Raw genomic sequence first — 27694 nt, 5'->3', positions numbered from 1 at the left:
ATACATATATATTAGAGACAAGATATGTATTATGTTTACAAACAACTCATGTCCAATATAGCAGGAAGCCCAATGCTTATTTTCCTTTATTAATCTATACATGCAGTGCCTTTCTGGTTTTCCTATTACTCTTTTCTATTTCTAGAAAAGAAACAGATCATTTTTGCCAAAAGTCTGAACTGATTGATTGCTCTTTGAAATTAGGGCAAGAAGTGCTGACTTCTGCCTGAGCAATGATTTAGAAGCTTTGCAGTTGTGGACCATGTAACTCCCTGCTGTTAGACACAGAGGTTTTTGGGATATGCACCCTTCATTTGTGAGATTCCTTCCCTTTTATATTCTTTTTTGCTGAAATTGTTAGGTTGTCAGGAATATAATTGGGGGTACATCTGGTATACGGATTACAGGCAGTCCTTGACTTAGGACCACAATTGAGCCCAACATTTCTGGCACTAAGTGAGACCATTGTTAAGTGAATTTTGTCTCATTTTACAACTTTTCTTGCCACAGTTGTCAAGTGAATCACTGCAGCTATTAATTTAGTAATACAGTTTTTAGGTGAATCTGGCTTCCCCATTTGCTTTGCTCGTCAGAAGATCCCAAAACGGGATCACATGGCCCTGGGAACACTGACACTGTCATAAATATGAACCTGTTTCCAAGCATCCAAATTTTGATCACATGATCATGGGGATGTTGCAACAGGTATAAGTGTGAAAAATGGTCTAAAGTCATTTTTTTCAGTTACATTGTTGTAACTTCAAATGGTCACTAAATAAACTGTTGTAAGTCGAGGATTACCTGTATTACATAATACTATAGATCACCCTTATTAAATCTCATGCATTACAGAGCCTTGTTGTTTGTTTATTAATCAAATAAGTAACAACGTCCAAATGCCCATTGGAAAATCTCTGCCTTTATTTGTTTGTGAGAGACAGATAACATTGGAATATGTCAAACTTCCCACAGGACGCTATTTCACAGAAAACAGAATCTTCAAGTTTCTACCTTCACCTCCCAAAATGAGGGATAACTAACTATTTTCCATAGACTGCCATCTAGTTCTTTTCTTTTAATTGGCACACTGACAGTTGGGATATCGAAATTCCTTTGTGGGTGTTACGTTCTTAAATTTCCTGAATTATGCTTGCAAAATTCACTGGAAATTCACATGAACTTTCTTGCATTTTAGAACTTCAGAAACTTTTTTGGCATTAATTATTATAGGTTCTGCTTTTAATAGATAGGAACTTTCACAGAATTAGACTAAGATATCTTATAAACTGTAGTAGTAAGTTGGATTTCCTTTGCTATCCTCTTTAGGGCTTATGCTGCCAGCAAAGAGTCTCATGCTACTTTGGTATTTCACAATCTTCTGGGTGAAATTGACCAGCAGTACAGTCGCTTCCTACAAGAATCCAATGTTCTCTATCAGCATAATCTACGCCGGATCAAACAGTTCCTACAGGTAGAAATGGCTGGCAAATTTTAATCGTGTATTATATGAACTCCTGAATACCTATCTGTAAGATGACAGGACACGCCTCCAAGTACCTTTCTAAGATTTAACAGTCTGAAATGCAAGAAATGTGCTGACTTGTAGTCATAGCAAAATGCAAAAGAAAAAAGCGATTCCCTTCCTGAATATATTATCATTATTTATTGCTATCATTATCATTGCCATATAATTGTGAGAGCAAGAGTTTAAAAGGTCAGAAGCAAAGGGCCCGAGACCAGATTGTTCAATAGCAATAACAATACATAGGTACTAATTACTCCTCTGTTTGGATAGTTATTTCAGTCCTTCAGTCCATTCTGACATAAGAGTGGAAGAAAGAGTCTTATGATTGCCATCAATGTGATGCGAATCCTAGAGGCCGTAGTAGTTGTTTACTTTTGATTAAGGGCTTTTCTAGTATCTGCAATAAAAAGTATTTTATTAGTGTCCTTGAATCTCCAGCTGCAAGCCTGCTAGTTCAATTATGCCTCTCAGGGAAACCTTACAAAAATTATCAGTTATTATATTAGTATCTCACTTTAAACTAGAAAATAAGAACAGTTATATCAGTAACACAAAAGCAGACTGGTAAACTAATAAGATTGAACCTCCTAATGGAGTCGGAAGCAAAGTAATTGGGGGATCTAAAAGTCTAGGTGAACATCTTAAGTAGCTTTTGACACCAAACCATAAAAGAAACTTGATATACACAAAGTGGAAAGTTCTTTAGAGAAGATGCCCACAACAGGAAGACAACACTTTTGCAGCAACAGTTTTAAGATACTCAAGTGAAGGTAGACAAGTACACACCACAAGAACCATTCTAACCGATTGTATCTATTGAATTGTTCAAGATTTTACAAGTCAGCAGAAGTATATTGAAACAGGTAGCTAGCTTAAATTACCAAGAGTAAAGTATAAAATGACTTGAATCAGGTACATCACATGACAACAGGCTAAAGAATATTTGTACTGGCAGAAAGTGCTGGGACATTTTTAAGGGAAGTCCCATCTAAGACACATGATGATAATTTAAATACGATGCTATTAAAGCATAAATCATTTTGGCCAGTCTATCCCAGCCAAGAAAGTATATTGTTAGCAAAATATCCCAAGGGGATAATGTGCACTGTCCTTGATGCAATATTGTATAGTTTCCCTTAAACTTGTTAATAATAATAATAATAATAATAATAATAATAATAATAATAATAATAATAATAATAATAATAATAATAATAATAATAATAATAATAATAATAATAATAATAATAATTTTATTTGATTAGCCGCAACCCTCTCCCGAAGGACTCGGGGCGGCGTACAATCAAAGCAGATAAAAAACAGATAAAGACAACATACATACATAAAAACAAAGACATATACATGTGCATGGAGGAGGTAGATTAATAAGTGAAGACAATTAAAAAACACAATTTAAAATCCCATTAAATAAAATTACCAATTAAAAAACCCGTCAGGAGCGTTATGAAGTTATGGTTGAGCCAGGCCAGCTATTTGGAATAGGTGGGTCTTGAGCTTTATACGGAAGGAGCGGAGGTCAGTGGTTGTCCTAATATCCGGAGGGAGGTCATTCCACAGGGCTGGGCCCGCCACAGAGAAGGCTCTGCTCCTAGGCGCCGCCCCTCGGCACTGTCTAGTGGACGGCACCTGGAGAAGTCCCTCTCTGTGCGAACAGATGGGTCGTAGGGATGTATGGGGCAGAATACGATCCCGCAGGTAACTAGGTCCTGAGCCATGGAGCGCTTTAAAGATCGTGATCAAGACCTTGAAACGCACCCGATAGACCACAGGAAGCCAGTGCAGCTCGCGCAGGAGCGGTGTCACATGGGAGTACCTAGTACTCCCCATAATCACCCGCGCGGCCGCATTCTGGACCAACTGCAGTCTCCGAGTGCATTTCAAGGGAAGCCCCATGTAGAGAGCGTTGCAGTAGTCCAGGCGAGACGTCACCAGCGCATGGGTGACTGTGCATAGGGCATCCCGGTCCAATAGGGGGCGCAATTGGCGCACCAGGCGAACCTGGTGGAACGCCCCCCTGGCCACGGCTGTCACATGGTCATCCATGGACAGCCTGGCATCCAGGAGGACGCCCAAATTGCGCGCCCGCTCCACGGGGGCGAGTTGGATGCCCCCAATGGCCAGAGATGGAATTAACTGGTTGAACCGGGGGGGCCGGAACCCACAGCCACTCCGTCTTGGAAGGGTTGAGCTTGAGTCAGTTGTCATCCATCCAGACCCGTACAGCTTCCACACACCGGGACATCATTTCGACGGCCTCGTTGGGGTGGTTCGGGGTGGAAATGTACAGCTGAGTATCATCAGCGTACAGATGATATCCCACCCCGAAACCACGGATGATCTCGCCCAGCGGCTTCATGTATGTGTTGAACAGGAGCGGCGAGAGGACCGACCCCTGTGGCACCCCACAAGTAAGGGGGCTTAGGGTCGACCTCTGCTCCCCTGCCAACACACGTTGCGTCCGGCCAGAAAGGTAGGAGCCGAACCACCGCAAGACGGTGCTCCGGACCCCCAACCCCTCCAGTCGGCGCAACAGGATACCATGGTCGATGGTATCAAAAGCCGCCGAGAGGTCTAATAGGACCAAGATAGAGGAACAACCCCTATCTCTGGCCCTCCAGAGATCATCAACCAATGCGACCAAGGCCGTCTCTGTGCTGTGCCCGGGGCGAAAGCCGGACTGGCGCGGGTCTAGATAATCATTCTCCTCCAGATGTCGTGGGAACTGAGAAGCCACCACACTCTCTACAACCTTCGCCAGAAAGGGAAGGTTGGAGACAGGACGATAATTGGCCAGCTCCGTAGGGTCCAGGGAAGGCTTCTTGAGCAAAGGTCTCACCACCGCCTCTTTCAAGGCGGCCGGAAGAGACCCCTCACCCAACAAAGCGTTCACTAGGCCCAGGAGCCAGTCGCGTGTGACCTCCCAGGATGCCAGTACAAGCCAGGAGGGACACGGGTCCAGTAAACATGTGGTAGGTCGCAGTCGTCCACGCAATCTGTCCAAATCCTCAATGGCAACCAAGTCAAACTCCTCCCAGAAAGGTTTCTCAAGACTCGCCACGGACGTCTCGACTGGGCCACTGAAGGGGACCCAATCCTTCCGGATTTGAGCGACTTTATCCTGCAGATATTTCCCAAATTCCTCTGCCCTACCCTGTAAAGGGGCCTCCCGCGGCCTCTGAAACAAGAGGGAGCGGGACACCCGAAACAGGGCGGCAGGGCGGTTCTCTGCGGATGCAATGAGAGCGGCGCAATATTGGCGTTTGGCCGTTCTCAATGCCACAAGGTACGTCCTTAAATGGGCTCGTACTTGTGCTCGGTCAAATTCGGATCGGGAGGATCTCCAACAACTCTCTAGGCATCTCTTGCGGCGCTTCAACACCCTTAGCTCCTCGGTAAACCAAGGAGCCAGGGTGGATCGTTGCCGCCGGAGAGGCCGCAAAGGCGCCACCTGGTTCAAGGCCCCGGTAGTCGCATTGTTCCACGCGGCCACCAGGTCCTCTACCCGAGGGCGGGTCAGGGCTGCAGGAGGTGCCCCAAGCTCCGTTTGGAACCTATCTGGTTCCATCAGGCGCCTGGGGCGGAACCATCTAGTGCTTTCCGGTTCCGCCTCCCCACAGCGGGGGGTAGCACCAGGGAAGTCAAGTCGGAGGAGTGAGTGATCTGACCATGACAGAGGAGTGATGGTTAAGTTCACTCCTCCCAGATCGCTCAACCACTGGCCAGAGACAAAAACAAGGTCCAAGGTGTGACCTCCCTCGCGTGTCGGGCCCTGAATCACTTGAGTCAGGTCCATGGCTATCATGGAAGCCATGAACTCCCGAACCCCCTCTGATGCTTCTCCCACCGATGGCAGGTTAAAATCCCCCATCACTAGAAGTTTGGGGGTCTCAACCGCCACCGATGCGATCAGCTCGAGGAGCTCAGGCAGGGTCGCTGATGTATGGCGGGGAGCCAGGTATACTATCAGCAGGCCCAACTGCCTCCCAGGGCCCCATTTCACAACAAGGGATTCACATCCGGACGTCTGTGGCACAGAGGACTCCCTCGGCTCTAAGTCCTCCCGGATAATCACTGCTACCCCACCGCCCCTTCCCCGGGCCCGGGGCTGGTGAAATGCTTGGTAACCTGGTGGGCACATTTCCACGAGGGGTAAACCTCCCTCGTGGCCCAACCAGGTTTCCGTTATTCCCGCGAGGTCTGGCTCCCCCTCCAAAATTAGATCACGAATGAGGGGGGCCTTATTGACAACGGACCTCGCATTGCATAGCAACAGCCTCAGGCCCTGGGCCTGCAGATCCTGACCACCTAGAACGCGGGGGTTGGTACGAGCGACCGGGTGTAACCAGCACTCACGGTCTCCCAACCGACTGCGAGTTGTTAATCTGTCCTCGTATCTGCCCCTCCCTACGACTGTTGGAATCAAGGAGCCCCATATGGGAATGATATCCTCCCCCCCTCCTCCTCTCCGCTCCTTCTGCTCGTGACCCCACCTGGTGACCTGGCTCTGTCATCGCTCCTGATCTGACCCCCCCACCCCCCCAACCCCTAAACCCCTAAAAGAATTTAAAAAACATTTAATTAAAAAACCCCTAAGTCTCCGCTTCCTCCACCTCTCGAGATTAATAAATCCGTCTTCAAGGTGGGCCCTTGAGAGGGCAGAGGGCCACACCTACGAGAGGGGGGACTCCCGCAGTAGGATAAGGTCTAACCTTGAGTACATATGTTATTAAAAATTCATCAGGGCCTAGGCTCTGTGCTGCAGATGTTCTGGCCAATAAGCCATAGTCCAATAAAGTTGAAAAAGCCGGGTTCCGGTGGAAAAGAAATTGTCCAGTCCTAGATGAGGGGGGGGGGTAATGATGGTAATAAGATGGTCAGGTGCCAGTCAATAAGTGGGGGCTGGTGGGTGGTCAATGGTGGGTGGCGAGGGATAGGTGGATTATTGCTTGATAATGGGCAAGGGGCAGATGGTCAATCAGACGAAGACAGGGAGGTAGTCCTCCAGGGCGCGCACAGATGGAAGACAGGGGCAATTGTTAGGCCAAGAGTCAGCAGGGGGGGGTAGATGGTGCAGTCATGAAGGCAGCTGGCAGGAGGTAAAAAACTCCCCTGCCAAAGCTGATGTTCTAGCCTCATGCCAGTTCACAGCAAACTCCCCCCCCCCCCCCCAGCCTCTAAGCAGCCTCCTGAAACGCAGCCCTTCTCCTACCAGGCCTTCGGCATTTAAGTCCTGCCTAGGCCTGCATCCATGTTCTTGGCACCCAAAGCCACCATTCCAAGCTCCAACGCCGCTCCTACCGGCCTCCAGTCCTTCCTGCTCCAGTCCTGCTGGCCTCCAATCCTTCCTGCTCCAGTCCTTCCTACTCCAGTCCTTCCTGCTCCAGTCCTGCTGGCCTCCAATCCTTCCAACTCGACCTCCAACATCTCCAACATCTTTCACAATCTGCTGCAGGCCGGGGAATTCGGCGTCCGGCCTTTCCAGCCGTCGCCGCCGCCGCTTGGGTAACCGCCGCCCCAGGGTCGGCCATTCCATTCGCCGCCGCCCCAGCGCTCAGTTCCAAGCCACAACGCCTCCAATAACAACAGCAGCACACCCCCGCACGCTCCGGACGCCTTTTCCTCACCTTTCGCCATTCCTCCGATCTCCTCTAAGCTCCTCCGATCTCAGAATGGCGAACTCAAACTCCTCCGATCTCAAAACGGCGTCTCAGGGCGGCGTCTCTCATCGGCAGATCACCGGTCCATTCTCCAAGCTACTCCGAGCTTCTCCGAGCTTTTCCAGGTCTTCAAACCACCCTGGAAGACCCCCTTGGGTCATAAAAAGATCCAGGGTGGCTCTTTATTGGACACCTGGCCCCCATGGTGTAAAAAGGGGGCCGGCAGCACCCCCTGCTCCCTTAAAAGAGCCCATGGATCTAAGGAGCTCTGTGGCAGACCGCCATTCCTCCAGGAATGAAAAGCAATTAAGACGTGGCTGTGGTTATTTCCCACCAATATTGCCTCTATTTTATTTGTACCCATTCTCATTATATAGATTCATTGCAATGGCTTCTTATCATTCATAAACAAAATTATCTACATAAGGAAATCTGAAACAGTAGAGAAGCTTCCCATGCAAATATTTATCTTAGTAACTCTGAAGATAGTCCTTATACTCCTCACATTGTAGATGAGGGGATGACTAAAGTGGACATAAGATAGAGGAGAGAAGGTGATATAAAAGAGAATAGTAGTTTGAATGATGCCCATCACATCTTACCTGTTCCTTACTGGACAAAAATTACCTGGTCTTATGTAATGTTATTCTGAATTAGATGCTAGCTCAACTCTTCTTTTCAGTTGCATCTTTTTACCTATCATTGAAGTTAAACCCAGAGCCCAAATATTGCATCATTTCTCATTTCAAGGTCAGACTTCTCCAATACATTTCTGCATCAGTGTTTATGCTTCAATGTAGAGATAATTCAATTTTTATCCTGAAAAATCAATTCATAGAGTAACAACATTTCACCTTAAGCTTGATTTAGACTTGTAGGCATCGACGCATACCTACAGTATGCTGCAAAGAGATTGATGGGTAAGTATAGGTTGCAGATGGTTGCAGACGAGCTGACACGCACACCTCCTTAATCTCAACTACATGTTGTGTGGAGGTACACATCCTGCATGCTGATTATTTGATCTAACTTACAGTTTGGAGGCCGGCAGAAGACATTGTTATTTGAACATCCCCTCGCCTGAATATTAAAATTTGCAGAAGTAAAACGCAAACAACAACAGATTCAGCATTCTGAATCATCAACATTCCTTGATGTGTACTGACAAAGAAGTCTAAATCAAGCTGTACATTTTTCTGTGAGAACAATATTCAGGGGCATTGGGCATGATAACTGGAGAGCATGGGAATTGTGATCCAAGAATTCTGAAGGATACTAGGTATCCTTCAAAACATTACTTGATCTTGAAGACTAGCAGGTAGAAGTACAACGGGTAGACATTGGAAGATACTGGTTTTTGATAAGCTGCCTTTATTATAAATGGCAGGGAAAAAAATAATTGGAGTAGAAAATGAACAACTTCAAAACCTCTCTATCTGTAACCTCAGTCATCAGGTTCAAATTTTATATCTCTTTCCTGCCTGAGTTGCTCATTTCCCAGTAGGAAGGATGATTGCCAGTTGTATATTGTTACTATAAAAGAGTTGTCTGATCTGAGGCTGTTTCTCCTTCAGCTTCTTCCTCCTAGTCTTTCACAATCAGGTTGGGGAAGGCTGATTGAGGAATGTTGATATGCGATGAGAACATATCAGTGAAATTCAGGTATTGGGGAAAAGACAAGTAGTGTGCAAGATTTGTCTGGCCTTCCCAGAAACGTTTGGCAAGTAGGCTTGTGCAAAGGATTTGCAAGGAGCAATTTATAAAGCAATACAGTATTCCTTAAAGCATTAAAACAGCCACAATCCAGAAGGCGTGGTGCAGCTGCCTTGAAGTGTTTCCCCAATTGTATGCATGTATACACAGACTGTACTTCTGTTGGAACCGCTACGAAATGTAATGGCTATGCATTTATAACTTGGATAACCAAGAGAGCCTATGAAGCAGCTATAAGCCTTACAGTAATCACAAGTGTTTTGATACTTTGAATAAGAGTATTCTGAGCAGCATTCTTTGCAAAGCATATCTTTTGAATGCTTTGCACAGTCTTGTTAGAAGGTAAAGGTTATTGATGATGGTTGAGTTTTGAATGGGAACTGGTCAGGATTCAGCAATTCAGTTCTTAGGAGCCAATAACATGCTGGCCCTCTCAAAATATTTATCCAGTAGCAACAATCCCTGGACATTAAATTTGGTTCTCTTGTTTCTTTTATAGAGCAGATATCTGGAGAAACCCATGGAGATTGCCCGCATTGTGGCCCGTTGTCTCTGGGAAGAGAATCGGCTGCTACAGACAGCAGCAACAGCAGCACAGGTGAGGAAAGGCTCTTTTGACTTATTCCGGCCATCATCATTGGTTTACAAAAGGCTATTTAATTCCGTTTTAAGGACATCTAATTCCTTGATAATTCTGGGAAAGAAAGAGGGGGGAAAAGAGAGAGAGAGGGAGAGGGGGGGAGAGAGAGAAAGATAAAGAAAGGAAAGAAAGAAGAAAGAAAAAGAAAGAAGGAAGGAAGGGAAGGAAGGAAGGAAGGAAGGAAGGAAGGAAGGAAGGAAGGAAGGAAGGAAGGAAGGAAGGCATGTAGAACAAATCATAGTCAGCTAGGAGTAAAAACCAAATGTATGGGAACTCCACAGCCACTCTATCCTAAGGCATGGGATAAGTTGGCTATTTTTAATGATTCTTAAATTGTTTGGTCCAATTATTTCCTTTTCTAAGTCTTAAATAATATCATTACTAACACAAAAACAAAACCCAGACTGTTGTTTTCGCAAGCATTTTGTCAATAGCACTCCCAAGTTGGATTTTCAAGTACAAACACAATTACAATAGCTCCATTACTTGCAAGATATTAATTATTATTCTTATTTTTTTCCCCTGTATCTTTCCACTTTATTATAGCAAGGTGGTCAGGCAAACCACCCGACAGCTGCTGTAGTGACAGAGAAACAGCAGATGCTGGAACAACATTTGCAAGATGTTAGAAAGCGCGTCCAGGTAGGGAACTCAGAATGTCGGGATCAATAATAGTTCAAAATTCTTGGTTGAATATTTCTAGTCCTTCCAATGTGATGATCCTGTGCAATTTTCATGGTTTTTATAGGATCTGGAGCAGAAGATGAAAGTGGTGGAGAACCTGCAGGATGATTTTGATTTTAATTATAAGACTTTGAAGAGTCAAGGTGGTATGTAATAAATTTTATGCAACCAATGAATTTCCTGGTTAAAAGATACATATTTAATCTAATTTCCTACTTGATACAAGTGAAGCACACTAAAGGCACTTCAGGATTTGTGCACAAAGTTCTACTCTACAAGAAATTTATGATCAACAGTTTCTAGAGATACAACGGTTTGTGTAGCATTTCTGCTTCAAAGAATAGGTTCAATTTTGCAACTTGAATAAATTATGCAGAGTGTCCTAACTATTGCTGGAAAAAAAAACAATGATCAGTGCAAACTACAGAAAGATCAACTTTTAAATCATCCATGAAACTTTTAGTGTGTGTGTATGTGTGCATGTGTGTGAAAAGATTGTCTCTGTTAATGGGTTTGGAAAAGCCTTCAGAGTGGGATCATATTCCCATCGTATTGGAAGTGACTATAAAGAATGTAGAGATGAAAATTAGCCCATTGTTTCCTTATGTGTTGTGTTTAGGTTACTGTTGGGTAACAACTAATCATCATCTCTAGCCAATATGGCCCTCAAGGTGGGAGTGTATTCCCATCGTATCTATATAGTACCAGTAGCAGCATCTGTTGGAATGGGTTTAACACTGGCAAGATGAGCAACAAAGCATGGCAGAACAAGCCCCACCCACCACTTTTGAATGGTTTAGACCAGACATGTCAAACACGTGGCTCGCAGTTCAAATCTGGTCTGTGATAGGCCCAGAGTTGTCCTGTGGGACCTTCTATGCCCACCCAATTGTCCGCGATGACTAGGCCATACCCACCCTAGCCCCCAAGGGCAATCAAAATCCTAAAGCAGTCTGCAGTGGGATCAAGTTTGACACCCCTCGTTTAGATTCAAATGCAAAAGTGGCAGAGTTTGCATCAAGATTCCCTATATGCCATTTTATTCATTTTTTCTTCTTTATTGATGCCACTCAATAGAGTACTGGGCTGGATTAGCGAATGTATTTATTTGAAAACAGTTACGATCTAAATCAAAAGGGAACTAATGAAAAAAAAAGATTGAGAAAAGGGGAACAATTCACTTCCATGTACAAAATGACAAAAGTGGTAAGGAAATCCTAAAATAAGAGCAAGCTGCTTGTTTACTGGGAAGAAATGAGCTGAGAATTACAGATGTGCAAGAGAAGGAATTGGACATCCCTCTGATATTTGGGCTTAAATAATGTTCTCCCCTCTCTTGTGTCCCCTCTTAGATATGCAGGATCTGAATGGAAACAACCAGTCAGTGACACGCCAGAAGATGCAACAGCTGGAGCAAATGCTAACTGCACTGGATCAAATGCGAAGGGTGAGGGCTATTGTGAGAAAGTTCTCTTGCTGTCCACATCTTTTATTCACTTCTCCAAAAACAAAAATAGCAATAGCACTTAGACTTATATACCACTTCAAAGTGCTTTACAGCCCTCTCTAAGCAGTTTATAGAGTCAGCCTATTGCCGCCAACAGTCTGGGTCCTCATTTTACCCACTTCGGAAGGATGGAAGGCTGAGTCAACCTTGAGCCTGGTGAGATTCGATCTGCCAAACTGCTGGCAGCTGGTGATCAGCAGAAGTAGCTTGCAGTACTGCACTCTAACCACTGCACCATCACGGCTTACCTACAAGGCACATTAGGCAGGTTGTACAGCAGATGTCAAGGTTTGTGCTCTTTGTTCACCATGGATGGTTGCAGAAAGCAGAATGAGAGATCCTCCTTAGGTACTGGCTAGATTCATATATTATACTAAACCTAAACAAAATATACAAGTGAGTCCAAATATAATACTTCGTGGACTATCATTTTGGCTACATGCAGCCTCTACCATTATTGATATCCCCAATGAATGGACTTCAAAGACTCAAATTCTTAGGAACATCTGTATTGGCTGGGAAGTTCTAAAAACTGAAGTATACAATTCTGAATGCTCGCTGGGAAAGGTGCAGTATGTGATTCCTCTTATTTATTAAAGTAGGGAATTGTATCCCAGAGATCCCCCTTTCTAATTAACACTCACTTAAAAGTCACAAAATAGCAATCTCTCATTGATGACAAAAAATAGCTCCTGTAGAGTCTCTGGACAATTCTGTGGCTGACAGATGTAATCTCCAACCCCTCAAATGTCTAATCCTACAATAAAGAATTTTTAAGCAAGCCTACAGCTAATAGAGCTAAGTATACATTAAGGTAAAAATGTGTTTGTAGCAAACACTGCTCAACTGTTGTGCTAGTAGGAGAGAGACTAATTAGAAAGTTCTGTTTGTGGGTTTTTTCTACTACCATGTGAACCATCTATGTGAACCATAGTTTGTTTCTCTCTTAACAAGCTAGAAATCTAAATCAGAATTTGTTCCTGACTTCTGATTCTTCAAATCAGAGATCCTGATTATCATATTTACATTAAATTCATAAAGATTTACTTTATCATAATACTAAAGTAGAATTCTAAAGAATGCTAGTTTATTATGATTAAATTTGTCCAATATTTCATTCTAAGTGGCTCAAACATGGGTGGAGGTACCATTTATAATTATTATGATAAATCTGGACTTAGGCATTCTTATACTCGTTGAACTCAAAGGACATCATTTGTGACTAACCAGTTTTTCTTACTGTTCTGAGAATAAGTCTGGATATACTGTAACTCATATTTAAATATCATATTTAATTGATTAAAAATATACAGATATCCTTGAGTTACAGTGGTACCCAGAATTGGAATTTACATTGCCAAACAATGTTACAGAATTTACATTGCTAAGTAATGACTACATTATTTTGCAATCACAATTCTGGCAGTCACAGTTGCTGTCACCAACCAAATTCCATCGGTTGTTAGCTGGGAACCCATCCCAATCCATGTAGCTCCTGACTTCCCTCCCAGCTCCAAGCTTTGGTAAGATAAGTGACTGCCTTCTCTTTATTTTTCTCCACCCACCTATTTCTTCCCCAACTCTGCTCTTTAGGCTGCCATTCACTCGGCCACTTCTGCCAACCTTGCCACCCAATGCTTGCTGTCCTTGTTGCCCTTTACTGCCCTTTGTTGTCTTTTTCCTGCCTTTGCTGATGAACACCAGCCCTGGCACTTTCAAGACAGCTGTAAGCTTTCCCTGCCCTTGACCAAATTTCATAAGGCCTTGTCCAATCACATGTGGCTTTCCTGCAAAATTTTAAAAGGTAGGCACATGAAAGAGGGCCCTGGCTATACCAGTACAAAAGAAGTCCTTCTGACAAGGTCCTTCTTTCACACAAAAAAAGTCCCTGGCCAGGGAGGCCACGGATGAAGTGCAAAAGATGCTCTGGTGGCACCAGCATGAAAGAAGGTTTCACAGTGGCAATAGTTGGCCACAGCAGGAGGAAGGCAGCCAAAAAGTGGTTGAATATGCAGGTGGGCCTGAGTGGACCTGAATTTTGTTCACCGACCATCAAGGCACTGTATGGAACTTTGAAGACCAGTCATAAGTCTATTCAGTGGTGTTGTAATTTCAAAAGGTCACTGAACAACATACATTAAGCAAGGACTACTGTATTTGAACATGAGATGATAAATAAGAACAGAAAAGAATTGTCAACATTTCTGTTCCTTCCTCTCAAAGGGGATTGTGAGTGAACTGGCTGGGCTCTTATCTGCCATGGAATATGTGCAGAAAACATTAGTGGATGAGGAACTGGCTGACTGGAAGAGGAGACAGCAGATTGCATGTATTGGTGGACCACCCAACATCTGCCTAGATCGTCTGGAGAACTGGTAAGAATGGATTCTGGCTGCTTTTTTGTTTGCAGAACTTGTTGCCAGTAATCTTTCAGTAAAGTTACAAAATGAGAATATATTGTAAGCTCTTTCTAATCCACCTTCCAAATGAAAAGGTCATTGAAATACATAGAAAATATTAATGAATAGAAAATATGGAGGACAGCCTCTCCACCTTAAAAGTTATTGTAGAGTTGACATTACTAGTAGATTTAGATCAGGAATTTCTGCTCAATCAGGTTCCTTATATGATCCAGACTCTATTAAACTATAGTCCTATCTTACCTGGCTAATGGGTATGCTAGAACTGCAGGATATCCATTCCTTCCTTAGTTGGGTGATTGTATAAATTGTATAAATTTATCTAGAAACCAGGAGAAAATAGTTACGATTGCCTCCTTAGGTAGAAAGTATAGTTACTCATCTGTATGTTGATATAAGGTATAGCAGTTTTTATCTTTTTGTTCCATTCCTACCCTTCAACCCAGGATAACATCCTTGGCTGAGTCACAACTTCAAACACGTCAGCAGATTAAGAAACTTGAGGAGCTGCAGCAGAAGGTCTCCTACAAGGGGGACCCAATTGTTCAACACCGGCCATTGCTGGAAGAGCGTATTGTGGAATTATTCAGGAATCTCATGAAGAGGTACTGCCTGTTTGTCCTGGGCATATGGAAAAGATCAAGTTCTCTGAAGTTGGAGTGCTGAAATATTGCATACAGAAACTGACTACTTACAATCAACCACAAGTTTGTCTTATTTATGTATATAGTAAATAAATAACACAAAACTCATTCCTGGAAGTTTATTAGAGTCCAAAAATTAAAACCAAATAAACAAATACAATACACACTTCAGCCAAAATTAACTTCAAATGAGGGCTCAGACAAGACAGTCTTGACCAACGTGGAAAATTATAAGAGAAAGAACTAGGCATACTCCTGAGAACAGAGTATTTTACAGTTACTTATTCATAACTGTGTCCTGTAATATTACTGCATTAATCTGCAATTTTAAAAAAGAAAATACATGAAAAGTTGCACAAGTCCACTGTGCATTTTATCTTGAAACCTATATTTTTGGTACTGATAATGCATTTTGTTTTTCATTTGAGAAGTATATCATAAATTTTGGAGCAGTATGAATCCCAAATATGACTGACTGTTTTACTTAAAAATGCAGTCAAGTATAGTTGTCAAGCATTACTGTTGTAACTTTTCAGTGAATTTGTAAATTTGAACTACTAACACTTCTTTTCTCATAATTCCCTCCATTAATCACCAGTGATCTTTCCTTTGCTTTTAATAGTGCTTTTGTGGTCGAGCGGCAGCCCTGTATGCCAATGCATCCAGATCGTCCACTTGTTATCAAAACTGGAGTACAATTTACAACAAAAGTACGGTGAGTTTTCTGCTCACAGGCATTTGAAATAGGAAGGAGGGTGCTAAAGGCAAGGCCATACACACATTCTAAATTAAGCATACTTATTTAAAATAACCTGTTCTTCATCAGAAAAACTGAATTCTGCAACCTTCATAAATTGTTTTATAATTTGCAAAATGTATTTTTGCAAAGGGCAAAGAGAGGTTATGTGGGTTTTTCCAAGTTGCAAGAACTGGGCATGGCTACTCTTAAGTGAAGAGAAGGATTAGGGGTGACATAAAAGCACTGTTCCAATATTTGATGGGCTGCACAGAGAGGAAGAGGTCAAGCTGTTTTCCAATGCTCCCGAAGGCCAGGCAGTGATTGGAAACTGATCAAGGAGAGATTCAACATAGAAATAAGGAGAAATTTCCTGACAGTTACAACAATTAATCAGTGGAACAACTTGCCTCCAGAAGTTGTAAATGTTCCAACACTGGAAGTTTTTAAGAAAAGATTAGATAACCATTTGTCTGAAGTGATGTGGTTTTCCTGCCTAAGCAGGGGGTTGGACTAGAAGACCTACAAGGTCCCTCCCAACCATGTTATTCTGTAAGTTCTGTAATTGAAGAAGTCACTGAAGCAGTCTTTGACAACTATTAAAATTATTTTAGATAATGAAAGGTAAGGGATCTACATTGTTACCTATCTCCACAATTGCAAATTGCAATTAAGAAACCGTCAAATAAATAATGATAAGTATAATGGGTCCTATTTTGCCTTATGGATAAGGGTCATTTTCCTACTGGGGTTTATGCTAATGTCAGTGAACCGCTGCTAGTCCCATCTCCCCCATCATCAGTTTAGCCTAGTATGGATCAGATAAATTACAGATTCATTGTGTGTGTGTGTATGTGTTACTGATGAGGAGGAGTAGGGAGAGATACGTTTTCAGACGTTAATTTTTATTTTCTCTTCTGTAGGTTACTGGTTAAGTTTCCAGAGCTGAATTATCAGCTGAAAATCAAAGTTTGCATTGACAAGTATGTTCAAATGCTCATTTTATATTAAATTGAAAACTTCAGCCTTTTTTTTTTTACTTTTATGTAGTATTATCAGTATATCTATTTTCTCCTGATTTTATGATGCACATTTATTCCCTTCTTGCAGGGATTCTGGTGAAGTGGCTGCCCTCCGGGGGTAAGTTTAAGATGTCACACTTTAAATACTACTTTTGGGAAGTTACTGATAGAGCTCAGATATGTGATTACCAAAGTGTCTTGGGAGGAGCTAGTTTGTTCTTGTTTTTTTTTTTTAAATAATCTTAATTGGTTATACATTTCTTTTTTGACACGACATACAAATACAGCTTAAAACATACAAACCCCCCTCCCTCCCCCCCTCGGTGACAGTCATTCATAGCCCAACATTTTTTCCCCCTCATTATTTAGTTTCTAGCCAGCATCTTCTTGTTACAAAGTTCAGGGATCTATTACAATACCCACGTTCATTTTTAGTTTCCATTATTAACAACTACTTTAACTTTTCCAGTTTTAAGTCCCTGCTGTTCTCTTTGTTGCCCACATATACCATAAGTTCCAGCTAAGATAATGTTCTGTTTCTCCTTTGTCCCTCAGCCAACCCGTCATTCAGTCCATTTCTGCACATTCATAAATCTTTTTAATTATGACTTCTTCTGATGGTATGGTAGTAGATTTCCAAAATTGCGCATATGTTATTCTTGCGGCCACAATTATATGAAGGCTCAAATGCCATATAGATTTACTCATGTTTTCTGGTTTTATGCTTAGTAGAAAAGTCTCGGGTGTTTGTTCTTGTTTAGGGTGTTGTTATTTTAATAATTGGTTAGACAGTCTAAAGTTGTACCTATCTTTGGCTTATCAAGATCCCGGAAGTTTAATATCTTGGGAACAAATACTAAGGTGATGAACATGGAGGAGTCCAACAATGGAAGCCTTTCTGCAGAATTCAAACATTTGGTAAGCATTTTTTAAAAATAAATGTGCACCTAGCATGGAGGTAACAAGAATGAACGAAAGCATTCTTGCCTTAGGTAATGCTTTCCTCCTCCTCCTCCTCCTATATTCTTTTATTTGATCATGAAATAATCCACTTTCCATTTTAGTGGCTGCTATTTAAAGATACGCCCTTAGCCATTAAGTGTGATTAATCATCACAATAGATAACAGAAACAAATCACTTGTGTAAAGTATAAAATCATTACATTCTTATTGCTAATGATGTTCCACATTTTTCATCAGTTCAGGCACCATGACAAGCTGAAGTTCATAAAATGGAAACATAAGCTGTGAGCATTTTTTTGGAATTGTAGCAAAAAAGAGAAGGAAATATTCTTTTAGATTCTTTTGTAGGGAAGGTCTCAGGTAAGTCCAAACCAACCTACCCAATGTAATCCGTTTTTTTTCTCTCATTCGCAGACACTGAGAGAGCAGAGATGTGGTAATGGTGGAAGAGCCAATTGTGATGTGAGTATCCCATCATGGGGGTGGTTTTAAATTAATTGTTTTAAATTGGAATAGGTAGTGATGGAGTTTGATGATGATGAGTTAAATAGCAATAGTTCTATCCCTTCTCCTTATTTTGCTCTTGCTTGGTCTCCTCCCTTTCACAATTGAGTTTCTAGAGCTTTTCAGTCTTTGAGTAACATCCAAAGTATCTTTCATGAACAAAAATAGAATAATACTGAAATGGTCACTCTTAGAAATAAGTTGAACAGGATATTTTTAATCCTGATCCCCATTCTTTTGTCATTTCATTGTTTAATCTGAAGGGATCTTAAACAAAATAAGAATTGCCATGTTTCTGAGAGAACAAAAAAAATTCAACTGTGTAATTTTTAACTGGTTTATTTTGAGTGTATTTCTAAGTAGGAATCCATAAGCTGGTGTCTGTAGCATGTTATGCTCCAGTGCCGTGATGGCAAACCTATCGCACGCATGCCAGTGGTGGCCTGCGGGCCATTGCCAGCTGCTCTTCTGGTTTCCCGTGTGCGCATGTGCACCAGCCAGCTCCTCTTTGTGTGTACCAGAGCCAGCTGGTCTTTGGGTTTCCGGGGCTCTGGCACGCGCAAAGCTCACATGGCTAAAACCAGAAACCAGGAAAGCAGTTAGTGTCAGTATGTGTGCCCACAGAGAGGGCTCTGCCATAGGTTCGCCATCACGGCCCTATAGCATCGTTTTGAGGGTAGAAGTTGAAACAATTTATGTCCAGGATGTGAGAGGTCTATAGATATGCAGTGAATGTTGGATAGATCAAATTTCCTTCATCCAGATTTACTGCCTCTTGGATTCTACATTGGCAACACTGAGGGAAATCATCTCAAAAAGATTAAGAAGAACAATTATTCCATTCTTTCCTGTCCTCAGTTGCAGCTCTATATTTTTTCATTAAAAAAAGAGTCATCCAGATCATTCTTTGCAACAGATGCTCTTTCCAACAGATTTTAGAACTCTTTGAGTGCCTGCAAAAGACCTGGATTTCCACCAAACGATTTCCCAGGAGAGGAAATCTGAAAGTGATTAGTAAAAAAAACTGTTTCCTAACCCACATGACAATTTTGAGTATACAGTTGTTTTGTACAATCTCTACAGAGTTTTCACAGTTTCCCAGGACTTGATCAGCATTTCTGGGATTTCCTGCACCAATTTCTTATTACTTATCTGGGTATTTTACTTAATTTGTTCTTTCCCCTACCCAGAAACATGTTCGGCATGTATAGGCGATGTTGTTGAGCCTTTGGGAGAAGTGCCTGTATCCCAAATTTTAGAAGTATGAATTTCAAGTAATCCCCACTGATTTCCTGCATCATCATATTTAATCTGAAGGTGTTCAGATAGACTTAGCAAAGATGGAAGCCACTTTATTTTGGTAGCCTCATCAAGAAAGCAAAGACTTCCAGAAGTGAATGGCTTTTGCCAACCATTATTATATATCCATGTCTGCCTCCACATAATTCATAGGTGGTGTTATGTAACGATCATTTGCCTGGTATACTCAGAGGCATTCATAGGAAGGGGCCCAGCAGACCACAGATTGACAGATCACTGTAAATTGAAGTATCTCCAGAATGCCCCTAAACTGAATCAAAGGTTGATTTGATGGTCACTATTCTTCTTGCAGTTTAATTTCGACATAATCCCCAGTGCCCATAATATAGGATATGATTCCTTTCTTGAAACTGGAATACTGGATGTGATGATTTGCTTCCTTCATCTGTGATACATCCAGAAACTTTGCATCTGTGATACTCCTTGGCTTTTTGATAAAGCAAATCAGGCAACTGCTATAAAACAATTCCTGGGCAGAAGCATGACTCAAGGAATCAGAATACAGCCATTTCTCATCCCACATCATGTCCCAGGCTTATGTAGTCCTAAGGCTACTGTTACATACTTCCCAGTCTGTTGTGGGAGAAATTCTTGAAATGGAGTGATGACAGTACCCTATAAGACATGTTAGGTTTTTCAAGATCTTCCTTCTGGTTGTTAGATTTTTGGTGATCGCGTGTTAGATTTGATATTTAAAAGCATATAACCTGGAACAAGGAATCTAGTTCACTGGACATTTCTGGCAAGCATTACTCTGCACATTTTTGGCAAAGATCAAGATATCTCTCTTTATCAACTAGTCCAATGTCTACCAGACAAGAAATCCATTTCCAACAAGACAGCTGGATAGAATTCTTATAAAGGGTTTGTGTTTATTCACAGGATATAAATACCCAAATAACACTGCTCTGGATACTACTCTCAGGTTTCTCCCCCCCCCCCCCCCTTGTATACATTGTGAATTTATGGGCCATAGCAACAGATCAAATGTTGCAGGAACTGCAAGCATTTCATCAGATTCTATCGGGCCAATTCTAACTAGTCAAAGAGACAAACAAACTCTTCACTGACCGTCACTGGCAGCCTGGTCTATCAGTTGACAAGTCATTGTATGAGTTCCAGTTTGGTGGACTTAAGTAACCTAAAGAATGCAGACAATTAGTTCATTGGTTTTTAATTGTGTCCATCAGCAAACCAGTGATTTTTTTTTTTGGTCCCTCTTTCACTAAAATTTACCCAGTTTTCCATAGATCTTATCAATACTGGGTTCAGTGAATCCTGGTAAACTCATGCTCCAATTTCTACCTCTTCCTTGTCCAACTGTCATTAAGGTAAAGGTAAAAGTTCCCCTCGCACATATGTGGTAGTCATTTCCGACTCTAAGGGAAAATGCTCATCTTCAAAGTTGAAGAGCCAGCATTTTCTGAAGACATCTCCGTGGTCATGTGGCTGGCATGACTAAACGCCGAAGCTGCATGGAACACTGTTACTTTCCCACCAAAGGTGGTCTTTATTTTTCTACTTGCATTTTTACGTGCTTTCAAACTGCTAGGTTGGCAGAAGCTGGGACAAGTAATGGGAGCTCACTCAGTTACGTGGTGCTAGTACTGCCAACTGCCAACCTTTCTGATTGACAAGCTCAGTGTCTTAGCCACTAAGCCACCGCGTCCCTCCAACTGTCATTATCATTATCCAATTATCAGGCAGAATATGAAGTCACCAACATGTTGGACCTAAGGAAGCTTTATGGGAGATACCAGAATCTTATTGACTAGCAGACTCTCAACATGTACCGTATTTTTCTAAGACACACATTTTGCACCCCCAAAAAGAGGGTGAAAATCTGGGTGTGTCTTATACACTGAATACAGCATTTTTGGCCTCCCGAAACCCCGCCCCGCACAACCAGTTTTTCACAAAAATGGATGCACAGAGGGTTTTGCAGACCTGCAAAGTGCTCCTGGGGCTAGGGAGGTCAAAAACGAGCGAAAAATGGACCCATTTTTCAGAAAAACAGGCAATTTTTTTGCTCATTGTTTTGCCCCTCCCCATCCCCAGGAGCACTCTGCAGGCCTTCCACACCCTCTAGAGGCCCCCTTTTTGATGACTGCAGGTTATCAGATATTTCTGCATGAGGATCAGACTCAGTCCAAGAGACTGCTGATTAGGATAGCAAACATGGCTTTTTGAGGTACCAAGCTCTAAATTATACTTCCGCCTAATGACCAGTAGAGATCAGCATGACTCCACAGAAGGAATTATCAACTGTTCTAATTACAGAAATTCCACTATATAATGGGAACCTCCAGATTCTATGCCCTTTAGAGAAAAAAAACCCTTATACTTCTTGGATGTTGATCCTGTGAATTCCCATCATTTGGCTTGATTTTCTGGACCAGTTTTCTCTCTGAAATTCTTTAGATCTTGACTCATGGTCTGTTCTCGGAAAATCAAGCTTTCCTGTCTTTAGTTTCTTCACACAAATAGATTTACAACATTGACATGTTTATCCAGGAAGAACTCATATTTTCTTTTTTTCCCAAGACTTTGCTCTTTGTTTAATAGCACCCCTTTGTTTCTACCTAAATTTCTGTTGAATGATTGTTGACAGGTTGATAAAAGTTCACAAATTTGTAACTGCCTTGCTTTTTCTTTGCCATCAATCTAAGGTTTGAATAGGATGTTAAGGTGGATGACTGGGAAAATTATGATTGAATTGAGTCAGTGAAATCTTGAGATAAGAAAACAACAACAACAATGTAAGAAGCATTATATGTTTGTGGTGGAATCAGGGATGGTTGGCCAGGACAGAAGGGGTTATGAACCTCTATTGGTGTAAATTAGTGTCAGATGTTTCTTTTTCTTATTCAGTGCCTTTAATTTCTTCAACTTACTATTTTTAACTTCTTTTTTGCGCTCTAAGCTTATGCTGAAAGGTGAGTGATAGCTAGGTATGTACATAATTTATGAAAATTTTAACTTTTTTCTCTCATCATTTTCTTCTCAGGCTTCTCTCATCGTCACAGAAGAACTCCATCTTATTACATTTGAGACAGAAGTTTACCACCAAGGTTTGAAAATTGACCTGGAGGTAAGAATCTGTCATTCTACTAACCAGATCTAATAACTAAACTGTAGCTTTACCTCTTTATGAGAAGGCTTATTTATGGCTGGAATGGAAGCTTCTGTATTGCAGTAATAGTTCAGATAACATCTTGGAATTTTTCCAGGAACAAAATCAAATATACTACAGGAAGCAAGAAGCTTTATTTGAATTATGGTAGCATTCAGGTAACAGTTTCCAAGAAAACACATAAAGGAGATAATGATGCCCATATGACAATTTCACTAACAGTGTACAATGACTATATTTTCCTGGAAAAAAATAAAGAACAAACCTGAAAAAGGAGCAAATCTGAAAGAAGTTCTAATAGATAAAAAATATTTATAAACTAAACATTGTAACTTTGCTTTACAGAGGAAGATTCAAAAACAAAACCAAGAAAGTGATAGTGAGATAGGGAGTACTACAGTTGATAAATAAATAAATAAATAAATAAATAAATAAATAGAATAATTAAATTAAATGAATTTAAAGCTTTCTAAAATAAAGGACTGTCATTTACAGTAATGGACATACAGTCATTGAATGTGGTGTTTATTTTGCCTTTATGTAAGGAACTATTCCTCTGAAATGAATGGAGCACCCACTTCCTTAAATGAATATACCGTATTTTTCGGAGTATAAGACGCACCGGAGTATAAGACGTACCAAGTTTTTGAAGAGGCAAATTTAAAAAAAAAAGTTTTTGCACTCTGCAAACCTCCCAAAGATGTCATGTTTTTCACGAAAACAGGCTATTTTCCCCCAAAAAGGCATGAATAGTCTTTAGGGGGTTTACAGAGTGCTCCTGGGGGGTGCCCCACCCCCAGAAGCAAGCAAAAAATTGCCCTTTTTTTGCAAAAACGGGCCCGGTTTTTATCCAAAAAAATTGCATGCATAGCCTTTAGGAGGCTTATAGAGTACTCCTGGGGGCCGGGGGGGGGGGCAAAATTGATCAGAAAACAGCCTGTTTTTCACTCATTTCTGCCTTCCCCAGCCCCCAGGAGCTCTCTGAAAGCCTTCTACAGGCTCTACATGGCCATTTGGTGAAGCGGGGCGGGGTTTCGGGAGGCAAAAATTCAGTGTATAAGACACACCCAGATTTGCAGCCTCTCTTTTGAGGGAAAAAGGTGCATCTTATACTCCAAAAAATACAGTAGTTCCAATGTTTAGTTTATGCTATAAATCTTTCTCTGAAATATTACTTCCCAATCTTAAAAATCCAGACTAAGGACATTTATGAAAAAGGGAGTCTAGAAAATCAAAGTGGGTCAATGCACTCTTTCAATCTTAGAATTTGCTATGGCCCATTAAAGCAGAAACAATTGTTAAACAGCTCTTACTATATTAGCCTTTTAATATTGATACCACAGCTCAACATTAAGCTGAATGTTGCAAAATGATCTCCTGAACGTCCTGATTAGTGAGATAGGGGAACTAAAAAAAATATTTAATTTGCTTGTGAAGAATAAGATCCTAAGATCCCGAAAAAGATAGGTTTGTACTCAGGTAACTTGTATTTTGTTCCCCTAGACCCATTCACTTCCAGTAGTGGTGATCTCCAACATTTGCCAGATGCCAAATGCATGGGCATCCATTTTGTGGTACAACATGCTGACAAACAATCCCAAGGTATGCTATGCTATAAAGTCACCAGTGCAGAGGAATGGGGAGGAAGATGCCGTTTCTCCTGATTTCATGAATCATGAGTAATTCCTCTCTTGGCAGAACGTGAACTTTTTCACAAAGCCACCCATTGGCACATGGGATCAAGTTGCTGAGGTGCTCAGCTGGCAGTTCTCCTCAACCACCAAACGGGGACTCAGCATAGAACAGTTGACGACTCTTGCTGAAAAGCTACTTGGTAACAACAACAACATCCAGAGACACACATTTAACATGTATTGATCCTAAGGGATTGTCATCTTTCCAACTTGACTAGGGGGTTTGTTAAAGGCCAAGGATCTCAGTTTTCAACTCATAACATACTTTTCAAATATAGAGTTGGAGAATCATTGGCTGACGATTGAAACCCAGGCCCAGAGTATGTGCAGAATGCTTCAGTGCTGGCAACCCCCTCCCACATCTCCCTAAATTCCTGAAAAACATGTAAAACAGCTATTACCTTGCTTTTAAAAATGCTTTTTCTCCAAGAAAATCAAGATAGTATGGAGGGATTTCTCTCCCGTCGCTAACATCTCAAGTGAGTAGTGATAGCTGTCCAAATTAAACACCTGATCACAGTGGCTTATTTGGATTCTTGGACTGATCACACTTAGCTGAGATCACATAACATGCTAGACTATAACCTCTGGTTTACAAATGGCAACATTTAGATTAACCCAGTATACTAAGATGGGTGTCTGAGGCAAGCCATGATGACATTATTTGTGTGATATGATGCACATGATGCTTATTTCCCCCTGCAACATCCATGAACATTAAGCCAGAGCAAACTAAGTTATATTTTGTGTTAGTTGAGTATATGAATCCAGTGAACAGCTGCCCAGGAGCTTTCTAGTGACCTGATGGCAGATCAAGGGATTAAAATCTGGCCCTCCTTTATCATTGCTGAAAGTTCAAAACTAACTATACCATAATGGCTCACTTTAATTTTGATTTGATTTGATTTTAATATTTTTGGTCCAATGGTTAAGGCACCAGGCTAAAAAATAGAAGCCTGTGAGTTCAAGTCTTTTCTTAGCCATGAAAGCTGGCTGGATGTTTCTGCAGTCACTCTCAGCCCAACTCACTTCATATGTTTTTTGTTGGTAAAACATGATATTTTCCACCTTATGTTATTTGTAAAAATAATAAGGGAGGAATACAAACAAATAAATGTTTTTTTCATCTATTCCCATTATTTGTCCTAGGGCCCGGTGTCAATTACTCTGGATGCCAAATAACATGGGCCAAATTCTGCAAGGTAAGGGTTTGGAAAGTGAGGCATACGATCGTGGGTCAAACTGCGAGCCAGTTTGCTTAATGGCCTTCTTGATTTACCCTCTACAGGAGAACATGGCAGGAAAAGGCTTTTCATTCTGGGTGTGGCTGGACAATATAATTGACCTAGTGAAGAAGTACATCTTGGCACTTTGGAATGAAGGGTAAGCATGATCAGAAAAATCATAATTGTTGACAGCATCTCTTGTCTAGAAAAAGTTGTCCTTATCACTTATCGGTCCTCAAAGGTGAGAAAGTTCTAAACCAGCTTCCCCCAATTTGGGGTTCCCTGTCCCCCTCTCCCCAAATTTGTGGACACTGGCATTTGGATCTTAAGTCAATTTTAAAAGCACTGCTTTAACAATACAATAAATGGATCCATAAAATAAACTGGCCATGTTGACTACAGCAGATAGCCATTTTGTGATAGTCCTTGAGATGCATCCAGAATTTCAAATGAGCAAAAGGTTTGGGGAATCACCATCCTGCATAATTACAACCAACTCTATAATTTTGTGATTATTTTAAAAATAAGTAAAATATACCATATTGAAACTACATATTTCTCCTCTTCTTCCTTCTCCAGATATATCATGGGCTTCATCAGCAAAGAGAGGGAAAGAGCCATCCTGAGCACAAAGCCTCCAGGAACCTTTTTGTTGCGTTTCAGCGAAAGCAGCAAGGAAGGTGGAATCACTTTCACATGGGTGGAGAAGGATATTAGTGGTAAGGAATGCAGTCCTGGAATGATAAATGCCCTGTGCTAGGCTGGATGATGTGCCAAGAGGTCTTAGTCAACTCTTAGTGACCACATAAATTTTATCTATGATAAACTGTATCTAGCCCAGTCCTTCAGGTCTTCCAGTGGTGCATCTTTTCACCACTGACATTGTGTCCATCCAGCTTGCTCTCTGGTCATCCTCATCTTTTTTTCCACCTTTCTCAGCTTACCCCCGAAAACAATGAAACATAAAAATAAGCATTTAATATCAATTTGGGAATTTCAGGTGATTTACTGGTTTAATCTATTAAATAGGAATAAGGCCAGAATATATTTATTTCAGAACCAGTAAGTATATTTTCAATACACATGCCCTAGCAAGCATCATCTAAGAAGAGGTGTTTCCTGTTATTTGTAAGAAAAAAAGAGAAAATGCCCCTTTGAAGAGAATGTTCAGCATCTGTCATTTTTATAGGAGTTATGGGTCCTTGTCAGCTTTCTGTGTGTTTGAACATAAAATTTGTAAAAATACATATTTTGCATGCAATTTTCTGTAATAGATGCATTTATATGCAACTGTCCCTAATACATACATCTTATGTCATTTTGGAATCAATGCCACAAATGAGTAAGAGTGAAATCCAAAAACCAATTTTGTTCCAATCTGCCTATTACTTCAGGAAGTACAAACTAGAGCATTGTTTAAAAATAGATAAATTGTCTCTTATCCTTATTTTTTTTTAATGTTTATATTAATTACATCAAATTGAATGACACCAAAGGTCACATATAATAATATAAACAGCATAATGTGATCTTGGAATTCATATTTATGATACAAAAGGAAAGGAAAAAATATATAAACAGAACACAAAATTCCCCAATTTATTTGATCCTTCATTCTGTAGCCGCCCAATTCAACCAAGTGACTCCAGATGGTATTATATTGCTTAAAAGTTACACCCAATTGTTCCTTAGAACTCTGCCAATTCTTGCTTCAAATCTTGAGAAACAGTACATCCCGACAATCCATATCTTTCCAATGTTGTGTACTGTTCTTTTTGCTATCCATATATGCCAGAAAAATCCAGTTCTTGTCATAATTTCAGATACTAGGAATATAATCAGAAATAATATATGCATATTTAACACTTAACAATTGATCCATACATTAACAATCTTTTTTCAATCCAAAATACAGCAATAATAGGACAAGTGTAAGCAATTTGAGTTAATACTCTAAGTCTCCAGCAGCAAGGTAATTACAACACAACATTATTAAGGAATCCATTGTAGACATAGCATTTTTGTTACTGTATATTAAATTTTAAAATCATGGGAAATTGCACATTATTTAAAGCAATATTTCATTGGTTTATCAGGATAAGACAATTCTCTTATTCCTAGGTTTTGCAAATAACTTTTTAATTTCATCAACTTCTGTCTCTTTAGGCTTTATAGGATTCTATGGAAAGTCCGTTCCCATTCTTGCTAAAATCTTTAAATGGAAGTGGCAAGGACTGAACCAACAAACATATTACTTCTAGGTCAAGGCATGCTGATATTCATTT

The 27694-nt window shown here is 41.0% G+C and overlaps 1 protein-coding gene across 2 annotated transcripts in view; it reads left to right on the top strand.

The window, feature by feature from the left end:
• STAT3 (signal transducer and activator of transcription 3) overlaps positions 1 to 27694 on the top strand; it is a 62210-nt gene that overhangs the window by 27850 nt on the left and 6666 nt on the right. For both annotated transcript variants that reach the window (XM_081933693.1, XM_081933692.1), the window contains exons 3-20: positions 1327 to 1471; positions 9416 to 9514; positions 10103 to 10198; positions 10305 to 10386; positions 11593 to 11687; positions 13971 to 14122; positions 14614 to 14772; positions 15434 to 15526; positions 16471 to 16530; positions 16658 to 16687; positions 17394 to 17487; positions 17947 to 17994; positions 22364 to 22447; positions 23993 to 24091; positions 24188 to 24323; positions 25333 to 25385; positions 25472 to 25566; positions 25989 to 26128. In XM_081933693.1, the coding sequence (XP_081789819.1) occupies positions 1327 to 1471; positions 9416 to 9514; positions 10103 to 10198; positions 10305 to 10386; positions 11593 to 11687; positions 13971 to 14122; positions 14614 to 14772; positions 15434 to 15526; positions 16471 to 16530; positions 16658 to 16687; positions 17394 to 17487; positions 17947 to 17994; positions 22364 to 22447; positions 23993 to 24091; positions 24188 to 24323; positions 25333 to 25385; positions 25472 to 25566; positions 25989 to 26128 (1760 nt within the window). The remainder of the gene's footprint in view (positions 1 to 1326; positions 1472 to 9415; positions 9515 to 10102; positions 10199 to 10304; positions 10387 to 11592; positions 11688 to 13970; positions 14123 to 14613; positions 14773 to 15433; positions 15527 to 16470; positions 16531 to 16657; positions 16688 to 17393; positions 17488 to 17946; positions 17995 to 22363; positions 22448 to 23992; positions 24092 to 24187; positions 24324 to 25332; positions 25386 to 25471; positions 25567 to 25988; positions 26129 to 27694) is intronic.

Source organism: Natrix helvetica (genome assembly GCF_964273705.1).
Source record: "Natrix helvetica genome assembly, chromosome: Z".
Lineage (NCBI taxonomy): Eukaryota > Metazoa > Chordata > Lepidosauria > Squamata > Natricidae > Natrix > Natrix helvetica.
The sequence above is the reverse complement of the archived record's forward strand: the minus strand, read 5'-3'. Positions and strand labels throughout refer to the sequence as shown.